This window comes from Drosophila subobscura, chromosome O (assembly GCF_008121235.1).
Source record: "Drosophila subobscura isolate 14011-0131.10 chromosome O, UCBerk_Dsub_1.0, whole genome shotgun sequence".
Classification (NCBI taxonomy): Eukaryota; Metazoa; Arthropoda; class Insecta; order Diptera; family Drosophilidae; genus Drosophila; species Drosophila subobscura.
In genome coordinates this window covers 7,463,193-7,485,702 of record NC_048533.1, presented here as the reverse complement: position 1 = coordinate 7,485,702, position 22,510 = coordinate 7,463,193, and the positions used below count along the sequence as shown (strand labels likewise).

The following is a 22,510-nucleotide window of genomic DNA, read 5'->3' as shown; positions in this document are numbered from 1 at the left end:
GATAAAGGAGCGCTCATGTGGGAAGTGACGTAGATGTAGATGACAGGCCTAGCAAACAAATGTAAGCAAATAAAATATTTTATAATTCGAAAACTAAACATAAACTCAAAAATATACTGTCTGAGTACCGGGTAGATGCGCGGCCAAGACGTTCCTCACAACGTTTCCTCTCGTTTATTTATGCATATTTCACGTTCTGGCTTTCATTTCAGCCATGTTGTTGTCATTCAGTTGTTTGACAACGTTTTGTGTTTGCTGGCAGTCAGCCAAGGCTAATAAAAGAACAGCCTATACGTCGGACATAAGCCAAATAAAATCATTCTCACCCGACTGCAACTAATTTTCGTTGAATTAAGTCAATTGCTGGTGTTTAACGCATTTTATTTATAATTAAGTAGAACTGATGCGAGTAAAATTGAAGCCTTGTGGGGAATGTGGCATTTGTTTGCTCAAATAGCTTATATTTATGTGATTGGACAGTCTCTTGGCTTCGATTGTCAGATTATGACAAGGACTCGCATCGCATCGTTCTTGGTCAGTTCTCTATATCCAAAATAGGCTCAGAGCTGTTCTACTTATTGGCTCCGATCTGGACGAGCTCTTTGGGCACTCGAGACATCTTTGGTCTCGGCTCTTTTGGTTCCAGCTTGGAGATGGCTTTGAAATGGTTAGTAAAAATAAATGAATGATACTGCTTGGCCAGTGCTTCACACTGAAGGGTCTCGTAGGGATTCTCCCTGTAGCAAGTGGTCAATTCTTTCTCCATCTCTTTGACTTCGCCGTCGATGTCCTGGGACCACTTCACCGGAGTGCCAAAGATCTCCTTTACACGCTTCACAGATTCTTCAAAATGGTCCTCCTCCAACTCCATTGCGCGCTTCTTCCAGGACCAGGCCACTGTTTCAGCCTCCGGAATTGCCTTCGACTGGTGTTCCAAGGTGGATGGAGCATCACCCGAACTGGAAACAGACTGGCACTGCTTCTTACACTGCTCGCAAGTGTTAGATCTTTCTAAAGTCTTAGCCTTTTGCTCCTGGGCCTGTTCAAGGCGCTCCACCACCTCACGAGTGATTTGAAATGGGTGGGAATTAACTATTTCTGCGGAGTGGGGCTTACTGTTGGTAGCACCCATTTTTTTGATATTGTTTTGTAAGACTTTTCTGTTATAATTTCTACGAATGTTAGGTATTTGATTAAAAACACTAAGGGGGAAAGACTAACTACATTTTAGGGTAGTTATGATAAATAAACTCAGAATGGACTGATTGTTTGCCTCCCGTGAGAGCTGTCCCCTCATTAGTGACTTGTAGCTTTTCTAAGAAGATGTTAGCAGCTGCTTTATGGGAGTGCCATTGCAAATTGAATGCAGTTTTCTGTCAAAGAAAGTTTATGCATGCCAAAAAGTTTGAATACTCTTAAGGGTTATGGAAATAGTCTAAACTTGTCCGCGAAAGTTTTGTCTCCAAAGTTTATCTGAACAAGACTTGAAAGTGTGTTGCTGGAAGTAAAGGATTCCTTACTAAAAAGTGTATTCAAAAAGTATAGCCATCATGGCTCTTAGCTGGGCAGTTCTTGATTTTCAGTTCCGCATCTCATGAAGCTTTTAATCTTTCGTCGTTAAAGAGCATCCAATCTTCGTTGCAATATAAACCGTTTTCATTTCAAATTAAGCATCCATTGTCTAATGTTACATATGTTCTGTGACGCGTTTAAATAATGAAAACTTTTGCAGCCATATAAGGTTGCAGCGTGCCCCTGTCTCTGCCTCTGCCTCTGCCTCATGCCTCGTGCCCCATGCTCTTACCCAGACAAACTCCCTCGTTGGCGGTGTCTTAATTGTGCTGTCAATCATTTTGCATATTTGCACAAATCCAACAGAGAAAAAAAGGAAACAAAAATGAGCGCGAAAAAAAGTGAAATAAAATAAAATGAAAATGTTTGATGGCCATCGGAAGCATACAACAAATTCTGATGGGAATTTCATTTAAATACAGTAAATGGAAAATAAGGAGGCTGAACGAAATGACAAATCATGGGAAACCTGCTGACGGGCAGCAGCAAGAGGTCACACTTATTGAATAATTTATTAATAATATTTATTGATTGCTGATGCTCGATTGGTCGAGCATCCAATTAAATGATAAGCCATCAATTAGCCAAAAGGCAGGCATACATACTCGTATATCTTTCAACTACCAGTTTGGCATAAGAATGTTTGCACAATTGCTCAAAGTCAGCAGTAGGCAAGACGATTAATTGCTGGCGTCAGTTCATCGATCTAACGGATAGATAGATGTCGGAGGCATAGACCCAGACCGGGACCCCAACACTTAAACCAACCCACAGACAACTTGTTGTTTGGCATTTCGAGAATGCCCAACTAAAACAAATTTTTGCTGTTAAACAAATTAACAAGAGGATGGAATCAGTGGAGGAAAATGTTTTATAAAAAACCATCAAACCATCTATGCATGTACATATGTATGAATAACAATTTCAATATAATAAAAACTATATTCAAAAATATTTCATAAGTATAACTAGCATAGAAAAAGGTACTTGTTAAATATTGAAGATGATTGATTTTTGCCTTTCTCATTGCGGTCCTCCAGAAAGAAACAAAATTCGAATTCGATTTTAAGGATTATGTACTTTGGTGTGCCTTTGTAAATCAGCCTATTAATATCAATAGATAACTTTGAAGTAGAATAAAGTTAGAATGAACCACTTTAAACAACAGGGTACACCACACTTCCAATCTCCAGGCCTTAGTTTTCACATTTGTTTGTTCTGAATTTATGCATCACATTTTTGATTGGATCTAACTCAAAAGTTGGTAAAAAAGTTGTTTGGGGCATTAAATTTTTTGCACCGCCGGAGAACAGTCATAAAATATACCACTTTACTTTAAGGCGATTATATAGTCAAATCATATGGCTATAGGTATGGGAAGGGATTGTGGGGGATAGCCATGAATGAATTTAAATTGAAGGCAATATCCACGCTCTGGGCTCAAAAATGTGCTTATTTTTTTTGTTCAATTGTTTCAGATTGCGCACATACAAATAGGCACACATAAATCTATAACGAGTACAAGTATCTTTCGATAAATAGAATGGAATGAGGCCCCCGAGAGAGATAAATGCTGATACTTGTGCTTGAATTTATTTATTTTTGCCTGCCGCACGCCCCAGTCTAGCATGAAGACGATGATGGGATGGTCAAAATATTTAAGAAATTTGATTGCCATATAAAATATGGTTTGTGTTGATTGAATCTTGATACATGTATGTATAAGTAAGTCCATGCGGATATGCCTGATCGATAGCCATACGAGCAATGTAAATTTGCAGTTGAAAGACATGAATATATCCATCAGTATATTGTGGAAAGTGTTTTTGTAAATCAGTTTTGCATTTGTGTATCGGCGATAAACAAAAGTAGATAATAAATGGAATCAAATCTGCTGAAGTGCATAAAAAATACAAACATTTGGAATAAAATGAATGAAACAATTTAATGGGAAATTTCAAGAATTTTTTGAATTACGAATATAAATGTAGAAATCTTGAATTTGCGGCACATTTAGTCCTATCATTTAAGGCAAGACATAAAGGGTATGCTTGAAAATTAGACCCATCTCCCACCCATCTTTCGCAGCAATTTCATTGCCAAAGTCCTTACCTACGACCAAACCTCTATGGCAATGTCCTGCACTTGAGTCAAAAGTGTCATAACTTTGCTGCCTGTTGCTGACAGACCTCAAATGCGGGCACAAAACAGGCTTAAAGATGACTCAAACAGTCTCACACGGGGAGTAAAACACCTCAGAAGAACTAGAAAAGCGACAAAACAAAATAGAATTACAGTCAGGTAATCTGCGGCAGTTTATGTTCATTTGGTCCACTAAACTTTTACGGCCGTTTCACTTATCTGGCCGAATTTGTCTACGGGACCCACAGAAAATGGCATTCGCTTCATCTTAATGACAGCTGTGATCCTGATAGCAGGATCTGTCCCTGGATCTAGGCATAATTTCGTCCGTGTTCTTTATGTCTCATTAAAAGTTTACGCACATCAGCTGGAACTGGTGCTGCTGCTGATGTCCGGGCAACTGTAGCAAAAAAGCCTAATAGTTTAATTTCCTGACAAGCGACCAAAAAAAAAAAAAAGCAAATGAGCATGAAAAGGTGGAAAGATGCAATAAGAAAGCCCTAGGTCCTAGAGGGGAAAACAAAAGGTAACCGAAAACAAAGAGAGATGGCAAACATTTGGTTTTCGGTTTCTTGGCAATAAATCTTCTTTTTCCCTTTTGCTGACATGTGAGTAATCATGTGTGAGTCGTCGGTCCACAAAAGGTTTCGGGGGCTAGATCTGAGATACGGGATACGGAAAAGGACGGACGGATACCGTTGAGGTAGGAACCTAACTTTAAGTTAATTTTCTTCGTTTCGCTTTGATCCCTCACAAAATACGGTTTCCTTGGGCAGTTTTCCACATTTGTCATTTCGCTGTGTGACTTACTGGAAATTGTTCCTGTTCATGCTATTTGCTTTTCGTTACTAATCGTTCTCGAGGGTGACTCATGGTGAGACGGATACAACCAGCGTGAAAATTTACATTTAATTACATAATGAGAGGGTTGGTGGGGGAAGGGAGTACTTTTTTCTACACGAATTTAGCTTTGCTTTGATTTCCGGCGGTTCTTCCTTCCACACACTGTTTTCGTTTTCCATTTGGTAATGCTAGTGAACAAAACGCACACAGAAACACCTATATCTTACACCTGCAAAAGCCCTTGTAGCTATTTTTTTAAATTAATTTGCATTTGAAACCATTGCGTGCCCTGTTTTCTTTGTATTTAACTTATTGTTTCGCTTTAGCTTGATTAAACTAGCACGAAACGTGTCGGGCTTTTAGCTTTAACAATTGAAATCTAGGGAGCACCTAAAGAAAACAACGAAAACTAGTACGGTTTTTTGGGGAAATGAAACTTCCTTTGAGGAGGTTCTAGGAAGTTCGAGGCAGCCAGCCAACTGCATTCAAATTGGTCACAATAGAACATTTTGTGAAAGAATTGTAACAAAAAAATCTTGACAAAAATTTGATAAATTTAAAACGAAAAGTACTCTGAAAAGAAATTCTGAACGAAGGTGTTCCACTTTCTTTCTCTACTATCACTTCTGAGGAAGTCATAAAATATCATAAAAAGGTTTTGATCTACCAAAACCACAACCTACCGTTTTATAGATTCCAAAGATTCCAATTTCTGGCATTTAAGAACTTCTTACAAAAAAAAAATATATTCACTTTAATAAATGTTGATGGGAATATGTGTGATGTTTATTAATCATTAACTTTAGCCTAAAAAATCACAAACACTAATGGCACACGTGTTTGAAAATATTTTCTCATTATTTGTGAATTTGCATTTTGTTTTTATTCATTCATTTATATTTTCATTTTTCTTTTGTGTTTGTTTTAGCAGTAACTTTTAGTGGTTGATTTTAATTTATTTACGGAAAGAACTGCAGTTGACAGGTGCCGCTGAATTGCAAACAAACATTTTGCACATTTGAACATGTGTGTTTCTCCATCGCATTATTAAGTTTTGCGCACAAAAAAACATATTTGTTATAATTTTATATCAACCATGAAAGGTGTGGATAATCGGTTAGACTATTTTGCACAAAGCGATCGATCAGCTTATTTAATCATAATTTTTATATTTTTGTTGTAATATATATTTTATTTTTATTTATTTGATAATTAGAACGAACTTTGATATTTGTTCGAATTATTTTTTATTTTTTTGCGGGAGGAGCACGCTTTTGGTGGCGAACGCAACGCGGCAAAATTTCAAAACAAACTGATTGTGCGAATTTTCCAAACTGGTCCATTGGGCCTGAAAAGCAAGTGGAAAACAGTCGCAGTCGAAGCTGCTGTCGGCGTTGGCGTCAGCCAGCTCACGCTCTCTGGACGTGTCTCTCACTCTCTGGTGTGCTCTCTGTTTGGAAAACAGTGGGAAATTCTCCTGACTTTGTTTGGGAAATTTTGTATAAAGAGTGACGCCGCTTTTCCTGTCTTCCTCGAGGGTGTCCGAGGGGAATGGTGCGGTTCCGTTGCCGGGTTAGATGATGTCCACGTGCTTTGGCTCCATGGCTGTCAACATTCGGTACGTGGCGCTGCCATTGCTCCCTTCCTCTCTTTCCCATGAATTCGTGCGTATTTTATGAATGAATTATATCCAGAATGTCAGAAAAATAATCATTAGTTGTCAGATGGGAGAACCTATGGCAGAGGTCTCTCTAGGAGTGACTTTAGTTAAGTTAGGACTCAATTGAATTTGTTTAAGATTTGTTTTTAATGAGCTTTTACTAGACATATCGATTTTCTTGGCACTAGTTCGAGCTTAGAGCAGCACCATTTTCGTTTCCCCTTTTCTGCCTATTCTTCGTTTTATTCGTCTTATTTTGCTCTTTTTTATACATATATTTTAAATGTAATTTATGGAAACGTGCACTGGTTTCTCTATATGTGGCAAATGGTAGAAGTTTCTGTGTGTCAACGAAAAATAAACATACACTCCCACATAAAAGTATCCACATAAATGTACACATATATATTGTATGTTGGACGTGTTTCGAATGTTTCATGTTCATGTTCGTGGGTCGCTCACCACTTTGCCATTGCTCCTGGGTACCAAAAGATGTAAACATATTCGTATGGCTGCTTTACAATGTCGATATTTAATAGATGGCACTGATTTTCTCTGCTGACTGAGCGGTACACGCCTGGAAAATGTGTCCATGTGGTCCAGGTGGAAAGGAAAACTTGGCCATAGCTTTTGTTTGTCTATTGATATAGAGATGGAAATGGAAATGGGGAGAGAGCGTTTATGCTATTGATTGTTGAGCCCTAAGATCCCATCGAAGACTACAACTTATCCGCTTCATCATGCACGTCAGTTTAACGTGCCTGCCATTTATTTACTGGTTTATATAGAGCCCTCTCTCTCTATCTCTCTCTGTCGTTCCCTCTCTCTCGCTCTGTTGGCAAAAACTTCGCTATATGGAGGTTAACTGTGCTTACTCTTGGCTGCACATTCTCCTTGCATTGCATTGGCAGTGCGACACGTTTCCCGCTGGGTACCATAAAAAACGGTGTAGTGAAACAAAGCTGAAAAGTTGTTCAAACGTGCCACCGCGGAGTATGCGTAATGTGAGATGCATTTCCACTGTCTTTCCCTATCGGTCTCTGCCTGTCTCTGTTTGCCACACTCTCATTCTCTGTTTGCCACACTCTCAGTATCTTTCTCTGTCATTTGAAGACACATTTCAATGCCAGGGCTGGCAACCGCAGAGCCAACAACAGCGACGACCATTTGATGCGGTCGAGAGCAAGTCTTATTTAATTGTTTCTATCTTGCCTGAATTGCCTGCACACAAACATTGACACCTCGACAACTGTTTGCACAACCAGCTAACAGATGGGGGTAAACAGAGGGAGGTTTTGGCCACTTTAGTTATTTATTTCGCCATACCGCCATTTGATGCTAGTCTCGTAATAAATTTGAAGCCCGCCAATTCAAATTACTTTTGAAATAGCCAGTTTTGCCATTCCTTTTTGTAATATTTAAGGGTATGGTGGTGGTTAAGGGTGAAAGTAGATGGTTAGGTCGGTGGTTTGGGATTCCTGTAACTTCTGTTTTCGATGTCTTTGGTTTTGTTTTATTTTGCCAACAAATGAACCAAGCAGCTGCTGGTCTAATGGTCGAGAGGAGACCAATTTAAATGCAGCAAGGGATGGCTTAATGACGTCAGATGTCTGATAAATGGATGGAGAGGGAGAAGGCGCCTATAAGTTAATGTCGGAAAGATGATTTCGAAATCTCTAAGAAATTACCTGGTAAAGGAACTTTATAATAACTTTCCTGGCAATGGGCATTTCAAATTCACTTATATTTATAACCATTCCTAAGCACTTTTTGTCAACCAATTTAGACTTAAATCAGAACTCAACAATAGATATTAACGCATTCTCAGAAGCATCGCAAGTCCCCCTACTATACTTATAACTTTCAGTGTCAATTGAGAACTTTTTATGGCGCCATTGAATAATTTTGGCTTCATACTTTCCGTTCATGCCTGTGAGCTTCCCCAATCTTTACCTAGAAGTCCATCAAAGCTTACAGAAAAGTTCTACCAAATATTTATTTAATAGACAATCTGGCATTGGAGAAACAGCAGCAAGCAATACAAGCAGAATCAGTAGCAACGGCAAATAACTTGGACAACTTTCTACGGGAAAATTTAATAAAAAAGTTAAAATACTAAATAGAATACAGTGAGATGAGCGTCGGAAGAAGTTTTACTAAGTGAAAATATAACTTTATTGGAGGCACCAGAGTGAGCGGGTATTCAAAAAATAGAATCTGAAATAGGAAAAAAAACTGAACTGAATGCGTAGGCATTAATTTGATAATTCAAAACACCGCACGTTACTCATACGCCCCATTAAACAATCTGTGAGCCATTTCTGTGTCTCCTCTTCACTCTGTGAGCCCTCTTTTCGAGTGCTGCTTGTTGGTTAAATGGCCTAAAAGTAGACAACAAAAGCAACAATGCCAGACTGTGTGTAAGTAGCTCCCTTTAAGCATCCTAATCATCGACATTAAAAGCAATTGCTTGTCTGCTCGTCTCTTTTCAGTAGATTTCTTGTTTCCACTGCCACTTTATCTGTGTTCGTTTTTCAGCGCTTCAACCTGTAGGCTATTTCTCGGCAATATCGTCAAAGTTAGTGTGAAAATAAATATTTGCATATTTGTTGTGATTTTACTTTATACTCAAACTTATCGCTAATCGCACAGGAAAACAGCTAATTTGTTTGAGACCGGAATTAGACAAGACAAACAGCTTTTAAATTTACGTTTGAACAGAACATTTAGAAGAAATTGGCTGAAAACATGTATATTTTTAATTTTGAATCTGTCACGATTTGTAGAGGCAGCTGTACTCATGAGGCATATTCATGAGCACTTTTGTTACTGATTGCATTTTGCAGTTACTGATTTTGTGCATTTTTTTAGCTCTGCTCATGAAAGAAGCCTAGAACCTGATCCTGATTGAAATGAAATGATTCTGAAATGCTTCAGAATATTTTGTTTATTCTCAATATTTGTTATGTTAATATGTCTAAGGGATTTTCCCATGTAATGAATAATCCAGTTTTTAATTTTAACTTTCAGGACTTCCATCATCAAATGTAAAGCTCTTGCCAACTTCTCAATTAACCTTTCAGCCGCTCAGTCCACCTTATTGAATCGGATTCTCCCTGCCTTCGGAAATAATTTCCACTGCCTTATCCATTGGCTTACTTCCTTTGACGGAATAAACTAATGCATCATTATTGTTTGCATTCGTCTCAAATTGTCCATGGTTAATTAGCAAAGTTTTCGATTGCAAAAATCCAAAAGTGAAGGAAAAAGTTTTCATTGGGTCTCTCCCGCTGTTTTAGTCAATTTGAAAGTTTAAATGAATTTTCCCAGTGAAGGCAATTAGTTGCACTGTCTACATACGGAGATAATTATTTTTTATTGCCAGTTTTTTAATTATTCACATTTCCATGGCAGATGCCAGCATGCTTTATTTATATTTTTGTCGCGTTGTCAAAAAATAGGCAAAAATGCTATTAAATGGAAAAGATAACAATGGGGAAAGCCGATACTTTTTGTATTTGTCTTCATTTGCATGAAAGGCACAAAGGCGACCACAAACACACATGCAAATAAACTCACACATGAGCTTAAATATGTATGTGAATACGTGTAAGAGCCACAGACAAATCCCCAGGCGCAACAGGACGACACTGAAACCAAAATCCAATGCGACACACCAGAAGCAGGAACAGAAGCAGCCAACCTGAACAAAAACAAATTAGGCTTAATGGAATATGTATTAAATTAAATTGTTTTATAAAAAAATGAAAGAAAAAACCTCGAGTCGTGTAGAATGGGGTTGAGCAGGAAGCCACCATCTCTGGAGTCTGCTCTGGACAGAAGTATCAAATTGAAATCGATTTTGTATTTTGTATTAATGATGCAAATTGAAATGAAGTACAACATATAAGGGTGGCACATATGTACATTATGCACAATGATATATTGATATGGAGATTTCATTGAAGCCGAAGGGCTAATCTTTATTGAATGGATTTACGCGGTTTGCGAAATATATTTACATAAGTTCATATGTGTCAACAGGAATGAGAACAAATTTTTCAGAGTTTGAAAAAATCTTTGAAAATGATTTGTTCATTTTGTAAGATCAGTGTACAGAGAAATATTTTATTAACCTTTTAAAATTCCGTGAAAATGAACAAGGTAACTCCGTTTGCTTAACTCCCAATCAAAAAAATAATATGAATAAAATAAAAATATAAAAAAAAATCCCTTAATATAGTTGTCAGCGAAGAGTTTTCCTTTATATTTCTGCAGCATTGTCACATGCAATAATTTCCGGTTGGCAATTTCCGTTGACAAGTGGGAAATTTGCCTGGCAAATGGCCTATAAACGATGGAAAACTCAAGCCCTGCCTCGGATTTTTACGGTTTATTAAGGTCACAAAAAAGCTCCTACCAATCCCGCCAGAATATGGTGGCTCATAAAAAAATTGTAAGAATATTGTTTGCTATTTCCGCTTTTGGGGGAAAATAAGAACACAACAAGTAAAGGTTGACACTACAAGGACAAGTCATGTCCTGGGCGAAACGGAGCCTGCAACTTATCGCTTTGAGATGGGTCATGTGTTGCTTTCGGTTCAAGGACTCGCGATACAATTAAGGGGGAGAAAAGGTGGAAACACAAAGATATTGCGCATACGCCTAGTGGCTACTTGTCCTCAGGGCCCGTCAGCCAGATGAAATGAAACGTAATGCGCTTAACAAAAAGTTGAGAGCAGATCCAAAAGGTAACTTTATTTTACATGTTTTATTCTTATTTTTTTGGTTTCCTTATGTGGCTTTGCCTGAGGTCCCAATTAGCAGCTTGGATTTCACTTGAGCCAACCAGATAAGCCACAAACGTATAAGTAGTTGGCTTAAATCCCGACACGTGGCGAAAATGTGAAAAGTTTAATGAAAGTAACACAGTTACTGAAAATTTGAGTTTCACTTGCTTAAAATATCAATCTCAGTTACTGCAAATATGAGTTCCAGTAACAGAAAATCAAAGTAAGCTTCTGGAAGATAACCAACAGATGAGTCACTTAAATCTGATTTACTTTGAATCAAATGTATTTGGTTGAAGCTAAGCCTAATTAATGTCACACTTAGATTTAAGAGAAATGTGGTTTGTGAGAGTTTAGAACACGATTTGTCACACAGATTCCACTGACAGATTGCAGACCCTGTTCATATATCACGTCAAGAGTGAATCAAGGTCCACAGATCCCAAACTATTTCTAACTACAATCCTCTTATCGTACAAGTGTTCAGGCGTCTGTCTAGGGAAATACTCTCAATGAAAAAAAAAAACTAAACCAAATTTCACATTATTTAATAGCTTTGTGATATGAGAGCACAGGGCGAAGGAGCCAAGAGTTGGCGAGCTTTTGTCCCAGAATTTATGAGCTCGTTAATATTATATAAAAAATCAGTGTATATATGATATTAAGTTTTTCTTTTGGCTGCACTTTCAGGGCGGACTTTTAGTGGGTTGTAAAATTTAAAGCCAAATTATATCTCATCAGAATTTTTTCGAAGGCAGCTTTAACAAGCGAATTATGTAAGAAAGGTAATCATTTACAGTTGATTTAATAAATAATGAAAGAAGGTAATAAGAGGTTGATAAAGGAAAAAAGATGGAAAGATATGAAGAATCAGTAGGAGAAAGTGTGGGAGCAGGACTGCCGCAAGGGCAACGCTCTTGAGCGTCCAACCAGCTGAACATTGGAGAGCACCCCTCTCTGTTTAGAAGATGACTGCCAACAATTTCCGCTACATTTAGTTGCTTGAATGGCTCTCGTTGTGTTGCTGCTCCTTTGGACAAACAATCCATGTTCGCACTCAGCTGCCCCATGTCACTCTCTCTCGCTGACACGGGCTTAAAGCCTTTTGCTCTGCTTGACTTGGCTCGACGACCTGCAGCTGAGCTCTTGAATTATGGAAGCGCATTAAGCATACGCCGCGTGTGACGAAACTAGCTTTCTGACCCTCTCCTGCTGGTCGGCCTCCGCATGCGACCGCCATAAATAATAATGGCTCATTCTCTTTTTATCCTTCAACTATGTGGCAGCACTTCCGCTTCCGCTTAAAGGCCAAACAGTTTCTGGGTTAATCGCTTGATTGTTAATGTTGTTCTTTATGGGTAGTTTAATTGTGGAAAGTGGTACAAAATGTATATTAATGTATGTACATATGTACATATATGCAGGTGTAATTCAGTATATTTTTATGAATAAAGATGACTCAAACTCTTTCCTATTTGCATCTCATCTGAGTAAAGATCAGTGTGGAAACTACATTAGATATTCCCACTTCAGTTGAATCCCCATTTTCCCAGTTCGGTTTGTTTAATTCCATGAATTAAACAAATACAGACATGTACAGATATAGCTTACTGACCGTCTTTCACGGACAATTAATGGGTTGTTAATGTAAATTAATTGTATACCACCGCAAATTCATGATTCTTGTGGGGAATGTTGATGATGAAAGTATATCATTAACCTCATTCATTGTTAATGTTATAACGATTGTTAGTGTTATTGTTGGTGCTGTTTGTGTCGGTGCAAATTAAATTTCATAATTGAAAATTTATAATGCCAAAGATGAGACGTTTTACACCCTTTTGATGCCGCCTCTCACATTGCATTCGCTTTTCATTAAAAGCTTAAGCGGAAATGTGCTTAAAAGCACACCTACACACACCAATACATGTACCTTTTTTAATAACTTCATGTGTGCGGGGACATAAAAATGATTATTGTTAATTTTGCAGCTTGGAGGCGATAATGAAAAGTAAAATGCCGCAAATTGAATCACTGTGCGGTGTACTTGTATTCATTTTTAATGCTCTTTATTATCTTTTGCATGTGTGTGAGTGTTGGAACGCGTGAGATGTATCCGTGTATGTCTTGTTGTATCTGCAAGGTAATAAAGTAAACCAGCGACAGGATATGTTGTACATTGTTGTCTGGCATCCAGATGCCCCTGAGGCCCAGTCAAAGAAAGAGAGAGAGAGAGACAAAGAGAGGTTCTAAAGTAGATTTATTCAGACTGAAAGGCAGTTCCACCTTCATTTCATAATCATTATCCCTGGCTGTATGCAAATGGTAACTGAATACGAGCCCCATTGTTCCCCTAAATATCAGTGTAAAATCCAAAAAAATATACACATTTATTTACATAAAGTACACACAACAAAATATCCTGCTGCATTGAGGAGAGTGTGTGTGGCAGGATAATAATGTCTGTGCCGCATGATCCCAACAATAATTTAGCTGATAGCCGAATTCCAAAAGCTGCTGACACTGCGGCTCAGCAGTTGCGCGTAAAATTAAAAGCCAATATGGGGCATAAAATCCGCAAACGTGGCGCAAAAACCTCATGCGGGGCACAGAAGATGAGTCTCGGGCCATATACGAGTCTGGGTATACAGTGGAGACAGCATTATTGTATCGTTACAATGTATGAGCAGGAGTGTTAGGAGTAGCAGGAGGAGTAGGAGTATCACGTTTGATTGCCTCCTGCCACTTGATATCCTGGAGAAATAGTAGGAGGCCCTTACCGCGTGTGCTAGCATTCCCACGGGTTCTTTGACAATATTTGCCTAGCCCATACACCTGTCGTACACATCCATACCACCCACTAAAGCCATCTACCGGAATCCTGGAAGTTCAAAGACATATACACGGCGCTGTATCAAATATTTGCACATCGTGCCCGCGCTTTCCCCCGTCACGTACTGCCTAACAAGTTTAGTTATGGGTATTCATACTTATTTATATTCATATGGATCGCATGCTTAGGCATCTCCTTTGCAAAATAAGTGCGTTTTATTGACATTTGTTCTTATGCTTTTATTGGGGCATATCTTTGGGGAAATAAAATTCTATTGGATTGTCCAACAGACAGCTGGGGAGATAAAAGGTCAAGCGTGAAGTGCCTCAAAAATATTCATAACAATCATTATTGTATGCTTTGTACCGGGAGAATCCAATCAAAATATATTCAAAAACGAATAATATTTGTGGCTTAGGCATATGCTTCAGAGTTTCTTTCAGTTATTGCAAGATGGTGGGGTTGTTTTGGTGAAAAATGTAATACTCGGAATACCGTACGGCTACCGTGAAAATACCTCATACCTATGTATGCCACATACTCTTTTCCGAATAGTGTCAAATGGAAGTACAATCTCTTTTTATCTGTACGGAAGTTTCAGTGAAATGGATAAATCATTATACTCAGTAGATAATTTCAAACTACAACTTACAGCCGTAGCAGCCCCAAAACATCAATTGGCTTCCACGCAAGTTATTACATTTGCCCCCACGTGTCCCCCTCGAGGTTTGCTGCACAGAATTGGTAGCATACTTTCCAGCTCAATGACTGCCTTATGGATCACTCTCTTACCTTGATTGATTTTCACTCATTTGCAGTTTATCTTGCGTGCGGCGGCATCTGTGATGAAAGCTGCTTTCCAGCAGCTCAAGGGAAACCTCCATTTGGGCCAATCCCTCGCTCCCGATTAACGTATCTCGCACAGAATGCCAGGCAATTTGCGAGCACCGTTTGGTAAAACTTCGGGGGAAAACTCGACGCGGAAACCCAAACCGCGACCACCTTTTAAATACTGTGAATAAGTCGGTAGTAAGGCGGGATGATGTTCTGTATTGTGCTATACTGTTGCTGTAGGTTTTGTTCTGTCCTGGTGCTGTTGCTGTTGCGGCTGTTGGCGGCAGCTGGCTGACAGGCTCAGATTTATTACCTGGCACGAGGCTGGCTAACGTTAATAGCCGGGGGCTTCGTTGAGGTGCCTGTTTCAGAGCTGCTTCTCGTGTCTCGTTATTGTTTTAAATGCTTAAAAAATTCTAGGGAATTTAGCACGTGTCCTCGTCCTCCTCGAGGAGGACCATGTAACAGCTGCCAGGGCCAGAGTGTTATTTCTCTGGCATCATGTGACGACGCCGCTCCGTCTAACCCCATTCCCCGTTACCGTTCTCCTCCGGTTTTCTTTTCTTTTTTTGCCGCCTTGGCATTAATTAAATTTCGTGTTGACTTTAAGAAGTCCTTGAGGATGACAAACAAATGATAAGAGTTGCCTTTGATAGACACCCGACCCGAACTGAACTCGGGATCCTCTTGCCTGATTGACATCTTGCATTGTGCGGCTCCTGCCGCATTGTGTGGCATCAGCCAGCTATTGTCTGTCATGCATTGTCAATGTTTTACAACTGCTGTTCCTCTCTATATCTACTCTCGCATGTCTTGCCGTCATTGTCCCTTGCCTTCCCTTCCCTATCCTTTCCCACAATCAAATCATGTCCTGGTTGCGTTGCCAGTCAAATTCCATTAACGAAATTCCTTTAAATATTTGCATACGCATGACAGCGATTACAACGGCAGGGAGTTCCTGAATATATGGGGGAAAAAGTCTCTCTCTGTCTCAGCCTGTCGCCCTATCTGCATCTTCATTTTCATAATTTTGCATGCCATATGTGGCAGGACCGGAACGCCGGACGCACGACTCAGGAGCAGGAGGCCAGACTCGGGTCCAAATCAAAGCAACAGAAACTTCCACTTATGTAAATTTCTGAGCGATGGCGACGACATATGCAACTATAAATTGTGCAAGCAGTGGAACAAAAGTGCATATTTTCATACATAAAACGCTTCTAAAATAAATCGGAATATTTTCATAACAATCCTAGATTATTTTTCCACTGTTTTCAAGATATTTCCCTTCGGTTTGGGCATGAAATATGTGCACCATGCATTCAGGCGCATTTGCAACTTGTCTCTCCCTTGGCTGCTGAGAGACAAATGTAATTTAAATTGTAGAAAAACATATAACTAAAATGACACAGAAAAAAGGTCATACATGAGAGAGAGGTATATAGAGAATACGAAAGGAGATAGAGATGAAGATAGTTGACATGCATGAAGCTGCTTGGCAGGGGATTATTGATTGAAAACTGTTGGCAGGAATAAATGTACGAGTAATGAAATGACATGTTTGTGTTGCACATGAGATGGATCTTAACTAAAGTGCAATGGAAACTGGGGCTTAGGCTTAGGCTTTGCATCAGGAAAATGGTAAAGGAAACACTTTTATGTACATATCTCTCAAGAATACTCCCATCACTGCCAAAAACTTAATGCAATTCATTATTAAAACGCACAAGTGGCAATCATTTAAATATAATGGAAGAAGTCCTCAGCAGAGCTAGCATCGCCTCTATCTCCCCCGTAATTCCCCCGAAAATTGTTCATTTAATTAAGTCAAATAGAAACAGTAGCAAAACACGAATCACTTTTGAATTTAATTGGCCACAATTCCAGTCCATGCACTGGGAGGCAGAAACACTTTTCATTTAAATTCTAATTGACAATGTCATGTTGATTGCAACAGCAGAACCAGCACCAGCAGCACTCGGAAAATAAAACAATTTTGAACATTTCCTTCCGCTTATGGGAATTTCTCATTTTAGCTGTGGGTTTTCAATTATTTCCCCTATTTTTTTTAGTATTTCGTAACTGTTGGAAATCGTGTTTCGGGCCTGCTGGCAATCATTTGCACTAAATCTCACTCTGGAATGTGGACAATGAGGTGCGGACCTGCGGGCACAAGCAGACAGTGGGGCAGGAAAGGACAGGGAACGGGAATTTTCCCTCCCACGGCAATTGCGTGGATTTGCATAATCAGTTTGAACATACTGCAATTAAGCAACTTAATTCGAGCGGAGTGAAATAAAGAATCGAAAAATGAACTAATGCCAGAAATCGGAAATGAAATGGAATGTAATATGCGTAACAAAGAGCTGGTCCCGTGGGGTGCTCCTGAATTCTAAACAGGCGGCAACCGGGCAGAACAAAACTGCAATGAATTTTAATTGGGGCATAGGTTGTGTGGAGAGGTGAGAAAAGATTGCAAATGCAATGGCAATGCCAGACAGTAAAAAGCTATTCGTAATTTTTAAAACCACTTTTGAGGCCCTTTCCTGACCATTCAACGTTTTTAATCATTCTCAGAAAAGTTCAGCTTCAACATTGAAACGATTTTACATTTCATTTAACTTCCCGCCAAGAAATCAATTTCATGCAATACTTTTTAATACACAGATCTTTTGTTATGATTGCAACAATGGCATGGGGTATGGTATCAAAGAACTGTTTTGTGATATTTAAAAGACCATTAGGCTAAAAGCTTTGAATTAGAAAAACCAATCAGATGATGAGTGGACAAGTGGCGGAAGGGGAATGATAGAGACGGAATGGAAAAAATTATAAATCAAAACTGAACAATATTTAGCAGACTTTAAGGCGCCCAACAGTTGATTTATTTGCTTAGCATTAAAGAAGGAATCTTGGAGTTTTGCACCATTTCCCCTACCCTGTCGGACTCCTCATGGATGCTTCGTTGGGCTCGAGTGGCCATGTGGCCGAGCACATTCGAAGCATTCATGCAGCTCGATTGGGTTCATACCGGAAACGGTTTGTATTCTGTTGTAAAATGAGAGGAAAATGGAAAAATTTAAGATCTTTAAGGAACAAACATATGGCTAGAGTAGGGGTCTGTGGTCATTAGCATTCTTGAGCAACTGCAGCATACATAAAATGCACTTAATTGTGCCTGGCCATCAACGTGCTGGCACTTGATGAAGGCTGTGTAGCCAACACACACACACAAAGCACAGAAAAAATATGTTGAAAAAACAGCAGTCAGCCCACATTCTACCCTTAACAAGGCCACACAAAAACATACACACAGACAACCAACCAACCCACCCATTCATAGAGCGACAGACAACCGAGAGCTTTAAATGTTTCATGACGGGGCTTAGGAGGCACACAACAATGGTCTAGCGCCATTTTCATGGGGAATATAAACAGTATAAACAGCAAATTAAAACCTTAAATATGCATGCGACACGGAAAAACAGGCAATTCCATTATTCAGGACAATAGCCAGCTCTTTAAAGTCAGCGCCACAGTCACAGTCAGTCAGCATCATCATTTTTAGGGCAACTCATTGGGCACACAAAATGTAATGCACTCAAATAAAGGGGCATAACGATTTTGGTTAACAATTTCATTTGCATAAATCACTCATACGCCAAGGTAAACGCAGGGTGTTGAAGGGTGAGTGTGTGAATGTTGGCTGGAAGGATGCGGGAGGATGAAGAGTTGTTCCGGATCCGGCGGCTGCGGCTGCTACTGACTGGCAGCCATTTTGACTGGAACACGCAACGAGCAAAACATGACACGACCAAAATTATGATTTATGAATATTCTTTCAAGGCGTCTAAGGATTGCATGGTAGTGGAGACGGTAAATTGGCTTAATCTGAGGGTGGATTACGTATAAATACAATTTAAAGTTCCCTGAAAAAAACTTCAAAAAAGTAAACCTGAAAAGAGCTATTTTCCTGCTGAATACAAAGTCTGCTTTGAGTATTCTATTATACCTGTAATTCCCCTGCACAGTTGCTAAGAAAGAGATTCCATCAACTTCCCACAAATGTCTGAAACAGAAGGAGATTTAAGTTATTACAATGACAATATAACATGACAAAGATAACAAAAGCATTAGGGACTCTAAGAATACACCCCATCTGTAAGAAACAGTCTAGCAATATCCAGAGTTGGACCACAACTCACTCTATTCCATATAAAACAGACAGCAGCCTCTACTGTAATTAAAGCTAGTTGAGTGAATGTTTTGTCTTGGACATTTCAATTTGACCCAGACAGAGAGCCAAAGCCAGACCCAACTTATAATTCACCGCACGTGAGCTGAGGCCCACACGTCCAGGGTGCAGGATCCTTGGGCTTGGGTCCCAGGATTGAGGTTGGGGCTTTCTGGCCACAAACAACTTTTCCTGCAGCGCGAGAGATCGAAAAAGTTTTAAGCTTTTCTCCTGAATGTTGCTCTTGATTATTCGGGGGGTAGTTTTGCCTTTTAGTTTTTTTGGGACAGTGGTAAGTCCGCTCTCCACACCATCCCCTACTCTGTCCCTGTATTATTTTAATGTGAAAAGTTTAATGAGTATGTAAATATTTATTGTTGTGCAGTTTGCAGGAATCCGGAAACGTGTCGAAAAAAATTGTGGACAACTTAGAGTAGATTCCATTTTTTGCTTTGTCTCTTGTGTCAACAATTAATTAAGCTGATGCCAAAGGGGAAATATTTACCAATTTGTGCGTGGGTTAATTGTATTCACAGGAAAATAATCCAACACTGAGAAAAAAAGGGAGAAATTGTTTGTTAAACCGACTATAATTGACACCTATACCATTCCCCTTGGAAATGCTGACCCAACAGAATTTCAGTTGACATTTTGGTTGCTTTTTTTTTGACAATTTACTCAACACAATTACAAGGAAACTCCTCTGTTGGCCAAAGATAAACCTCTCGAAACGGAACAAAAGCCAAACAATGGACCTTCTTGGGGATGCCAAGCACATAGCTTTGGCAATGGACACAATTGGTAGCACTCTCTGGTCAGCAAATTTGAAATTGAGTGACCTGGTACAGCAGTTACCTTTTAGGCAAATTACAAAAGCAAAGAAATGTTGCATTTGCATGAGGATTGGAACTTGCCGGAGAGGATTAGGCTACCCCGGACCCTGCCACAGATACGTGATTCAGGTTCAGAGTAAAAGGGGTTTCCAGTGGTTTTTGGGGAATTGATTTAATGGGCCTGTGCATCCGGCAGTGCTTTGGGTTTGAAGAACTTTATGTGTGGGCGATTTTCCTACAATTTTTCGTAAGCTTCCATGGCTCATGCCTCCCACCCAACAACTGACCAGAGAGAAAACACACCCAAAGTTTGGAAAACCAAAATGCAGCCAAACTAAGCACGTAACAGATTTACTTACTCGTTTACAGTCGAACACTCACAGCGACAGGGAGGGGAAACTCTCTCAGAGAAATGTCGCTACTCGTTCAGACACTCTCCATTGGAATCGGGTGGCCACATCTTGCCGCAATAAACATTGACATGCACTTAGAAACTTTGTCGACAAACTGCATAAATAAAACCACCAAAAGGCAGGGAGAGGCCGTCTCCTTCGAATGGGAAAATCACATGCACACATTAGCCACAAGATTTACGAGTTGTAGAATGTGTTCGTGTTTGTAGGAAAATGCAATTTAGCAATGTTTTGGAAAAATGGTTGCAAAATTACAATTACGAGTGTCGACATTTACCAAAAAGGATCTCAGCCAAAACGAGACACGCACCTGTGCGGGGAAGGTCGAGTGCCAACGAAGAGCACACAAAAAGTTTATTAGCTACTAAAATGGGTGTAAAAGTGGCTCGGAAAATTGTCAAGACCGCAGTGGTTTACATAATTTCGTCGGCAAGGAGGGGATGCGGGGGGTTTAATTGTAAGTTATTTATACACTTGAAGGCGTTTCCTGTACACGCGGCGTATACGCAGTAATTGTATAGCCTTCGGACGTTGTTCTCTTTTGTTTTTGCTGTTGTTTCTGCTGCTGCTTGGCTGCCTGTAACAAGCTGTTGGTGGCTGATAATGCAGCTTATTACGCAGTATGCAACGGAAGAGCATCAATGCAATTAAGTAAAGCCTCCGCACACACACACGCACAAAGGAGCCGCAATTTGGCCTGTAATTGAATCACTTGTACCCTTCGTAAGTATTGGGCTCACACAAACAGAGGGACAACAAAGACCTGGCTCAGCCAATTAAGTAGATAACTTGTTGCCCTCGGGTACAGAATTTAATCTAAGCGGAGGCGTAAGACGAAATTTATTTATTAGTCATAAAGTTGTTAAACTTTCGACAGTTTCGTGGTACCTTATCGTTGGGAAAAAAAAGAAGGGCCCAAATGGCTTATACGAGTATAATCCTTGAGCCTAACGGTCACAGCCGTTGGGAATTTTTAACTAAATTTCTTTAAATCTATGCTTGGAGTGTATTTCCCCTATTTGTAGCAACGGACCGTCCACAAGTGTTAGTTGCAACAGCTGCCACATATTGCCCCCAAAGACATGCCTGTTGCAAGTCTCCTCACACATTGGTTGTTACATGCAAAGGATTTGCATAAGTTTTGACTTGCTGAGACTCGGTCTAAATCATGGCCAATGGCCATTTATCCAGAGAGCCACACAGATTATGTTTTGTTGACACTACACATCCTGTTAGGCACTCTATTTTCAAAGCAGTAAATAATTTACAAATTGATATTGTAAACTCTTAAATGATGGCGAGGCTGAGGCTTTATTTGAAATCATAATTCCTAGAAGCAATATTCAACAATATTTGAAGAATTATTACCGAGAATGAAACGCTTTTCTTGGTTTTCATTGGTAAAGATTTAAACTAACAAAACATTTCTTTCATGGAATTGTTAGAGAAATGTCCATTCCCCTTTTAGTATTGTTGAGAAAATCAGAATTCCAGTTAATCTCTCAGCCTGTAAATAAAAATTACATTTTTCCTTGAATCTCGCTTTTTGGATAACTGTGTAGCGAACAGCTGCGTGCTTGTGTGAAATTTTGTAAGTTCGTTAGGCTTATTGCATACGATAATTTTTGTTGACAGAGTACTACTCTCCTGAGGGCACTTCAGCCTTCTGAATTGAATTGATTGAATTTTGTGTAAATTTTGAACAAATAATTGAATTTGCCTTTGTCCACAATAACTTTATGCTCTCTGCATAATTAGTTTAGTTGTTAGACAATGTTTGACATTGTCAATTGACAAAAGGTACTCGGTGTTCAGACCAAGACCAAACTATATTTTAAAATTAACTTTTGGCCACAAATGGGATATCAAGCCAATAGGAAAAACATCAACCGAAAAATACAAATTCGAAAGCCAAAATTATAGCTACTCTTAGAGATAGATTTTAAAAAGGTCTTACGCACAATTTTGATTTGAAATGGAGACTTAAACTGCAACACTTTATGAATGATATTTTATGTTCCTCAACATGCGTCCCCATTAGTTTACCAACACCAGTGGATAATCATTGTACCCTCTTTTAGTGTATAAAAAACTGTGGCAGAGAGATAATAAGCCATAACAGGACATCGAACAGAGTCTAACCGACTATGGGCCCATAAACCGTCAGGCTAGCGTCGCAACTGTCATGTGGAAATCTGTTGAAAAGTGCACAAAAAAGCATTGGGGCTGGGTGGCAAAAGCCCGTTGAAGGACAACTGCAAAATTGTCAAGGGTGCAAAAACACACGCACCCACACACACACAAACAACAGCTGCTAGGGAGCAGAAAAAGTTGGCAGTGAAATGAATAATGTATG

At 39.4% G+C, this 22,510-nt stretch overlaps 1 protein-coding gene across 1 annotated transcript; it reads right to left on the bottom strand.

Moving 5' to 3' along the window:
- Nucleotides 1-468: 468 nt before the first annotated feature.
- LOC117897445 lies at nucleotides 469-1,217 on the bottom strand. The gene has a single exon (XM_034806287.1). It carries the CDS (start codon nucleotides 1,130-1,132, stop codon nucleotides 572-574), a length of 561 nt encoding a protein of 186 aa, XP_034662178.1. The 5' UTR covers nucleotides 1,133-1,217; the 3' UTR covers nucleotides 469-571.
- Between the last annotated feature and the right edge of the window lie 21,293 nt (nucleotides 1,218-22,510).

Bases quoted from the DNA above. Each gene is read 5' to 3' on its own strand.
- LOC117897445 (XM_034806287.1), bottom strand. From the start codon at position 1,132: ATGGGTGCTACCAACAGTAAGCCCCACTCCGCAGAAATAGTTAATTCC.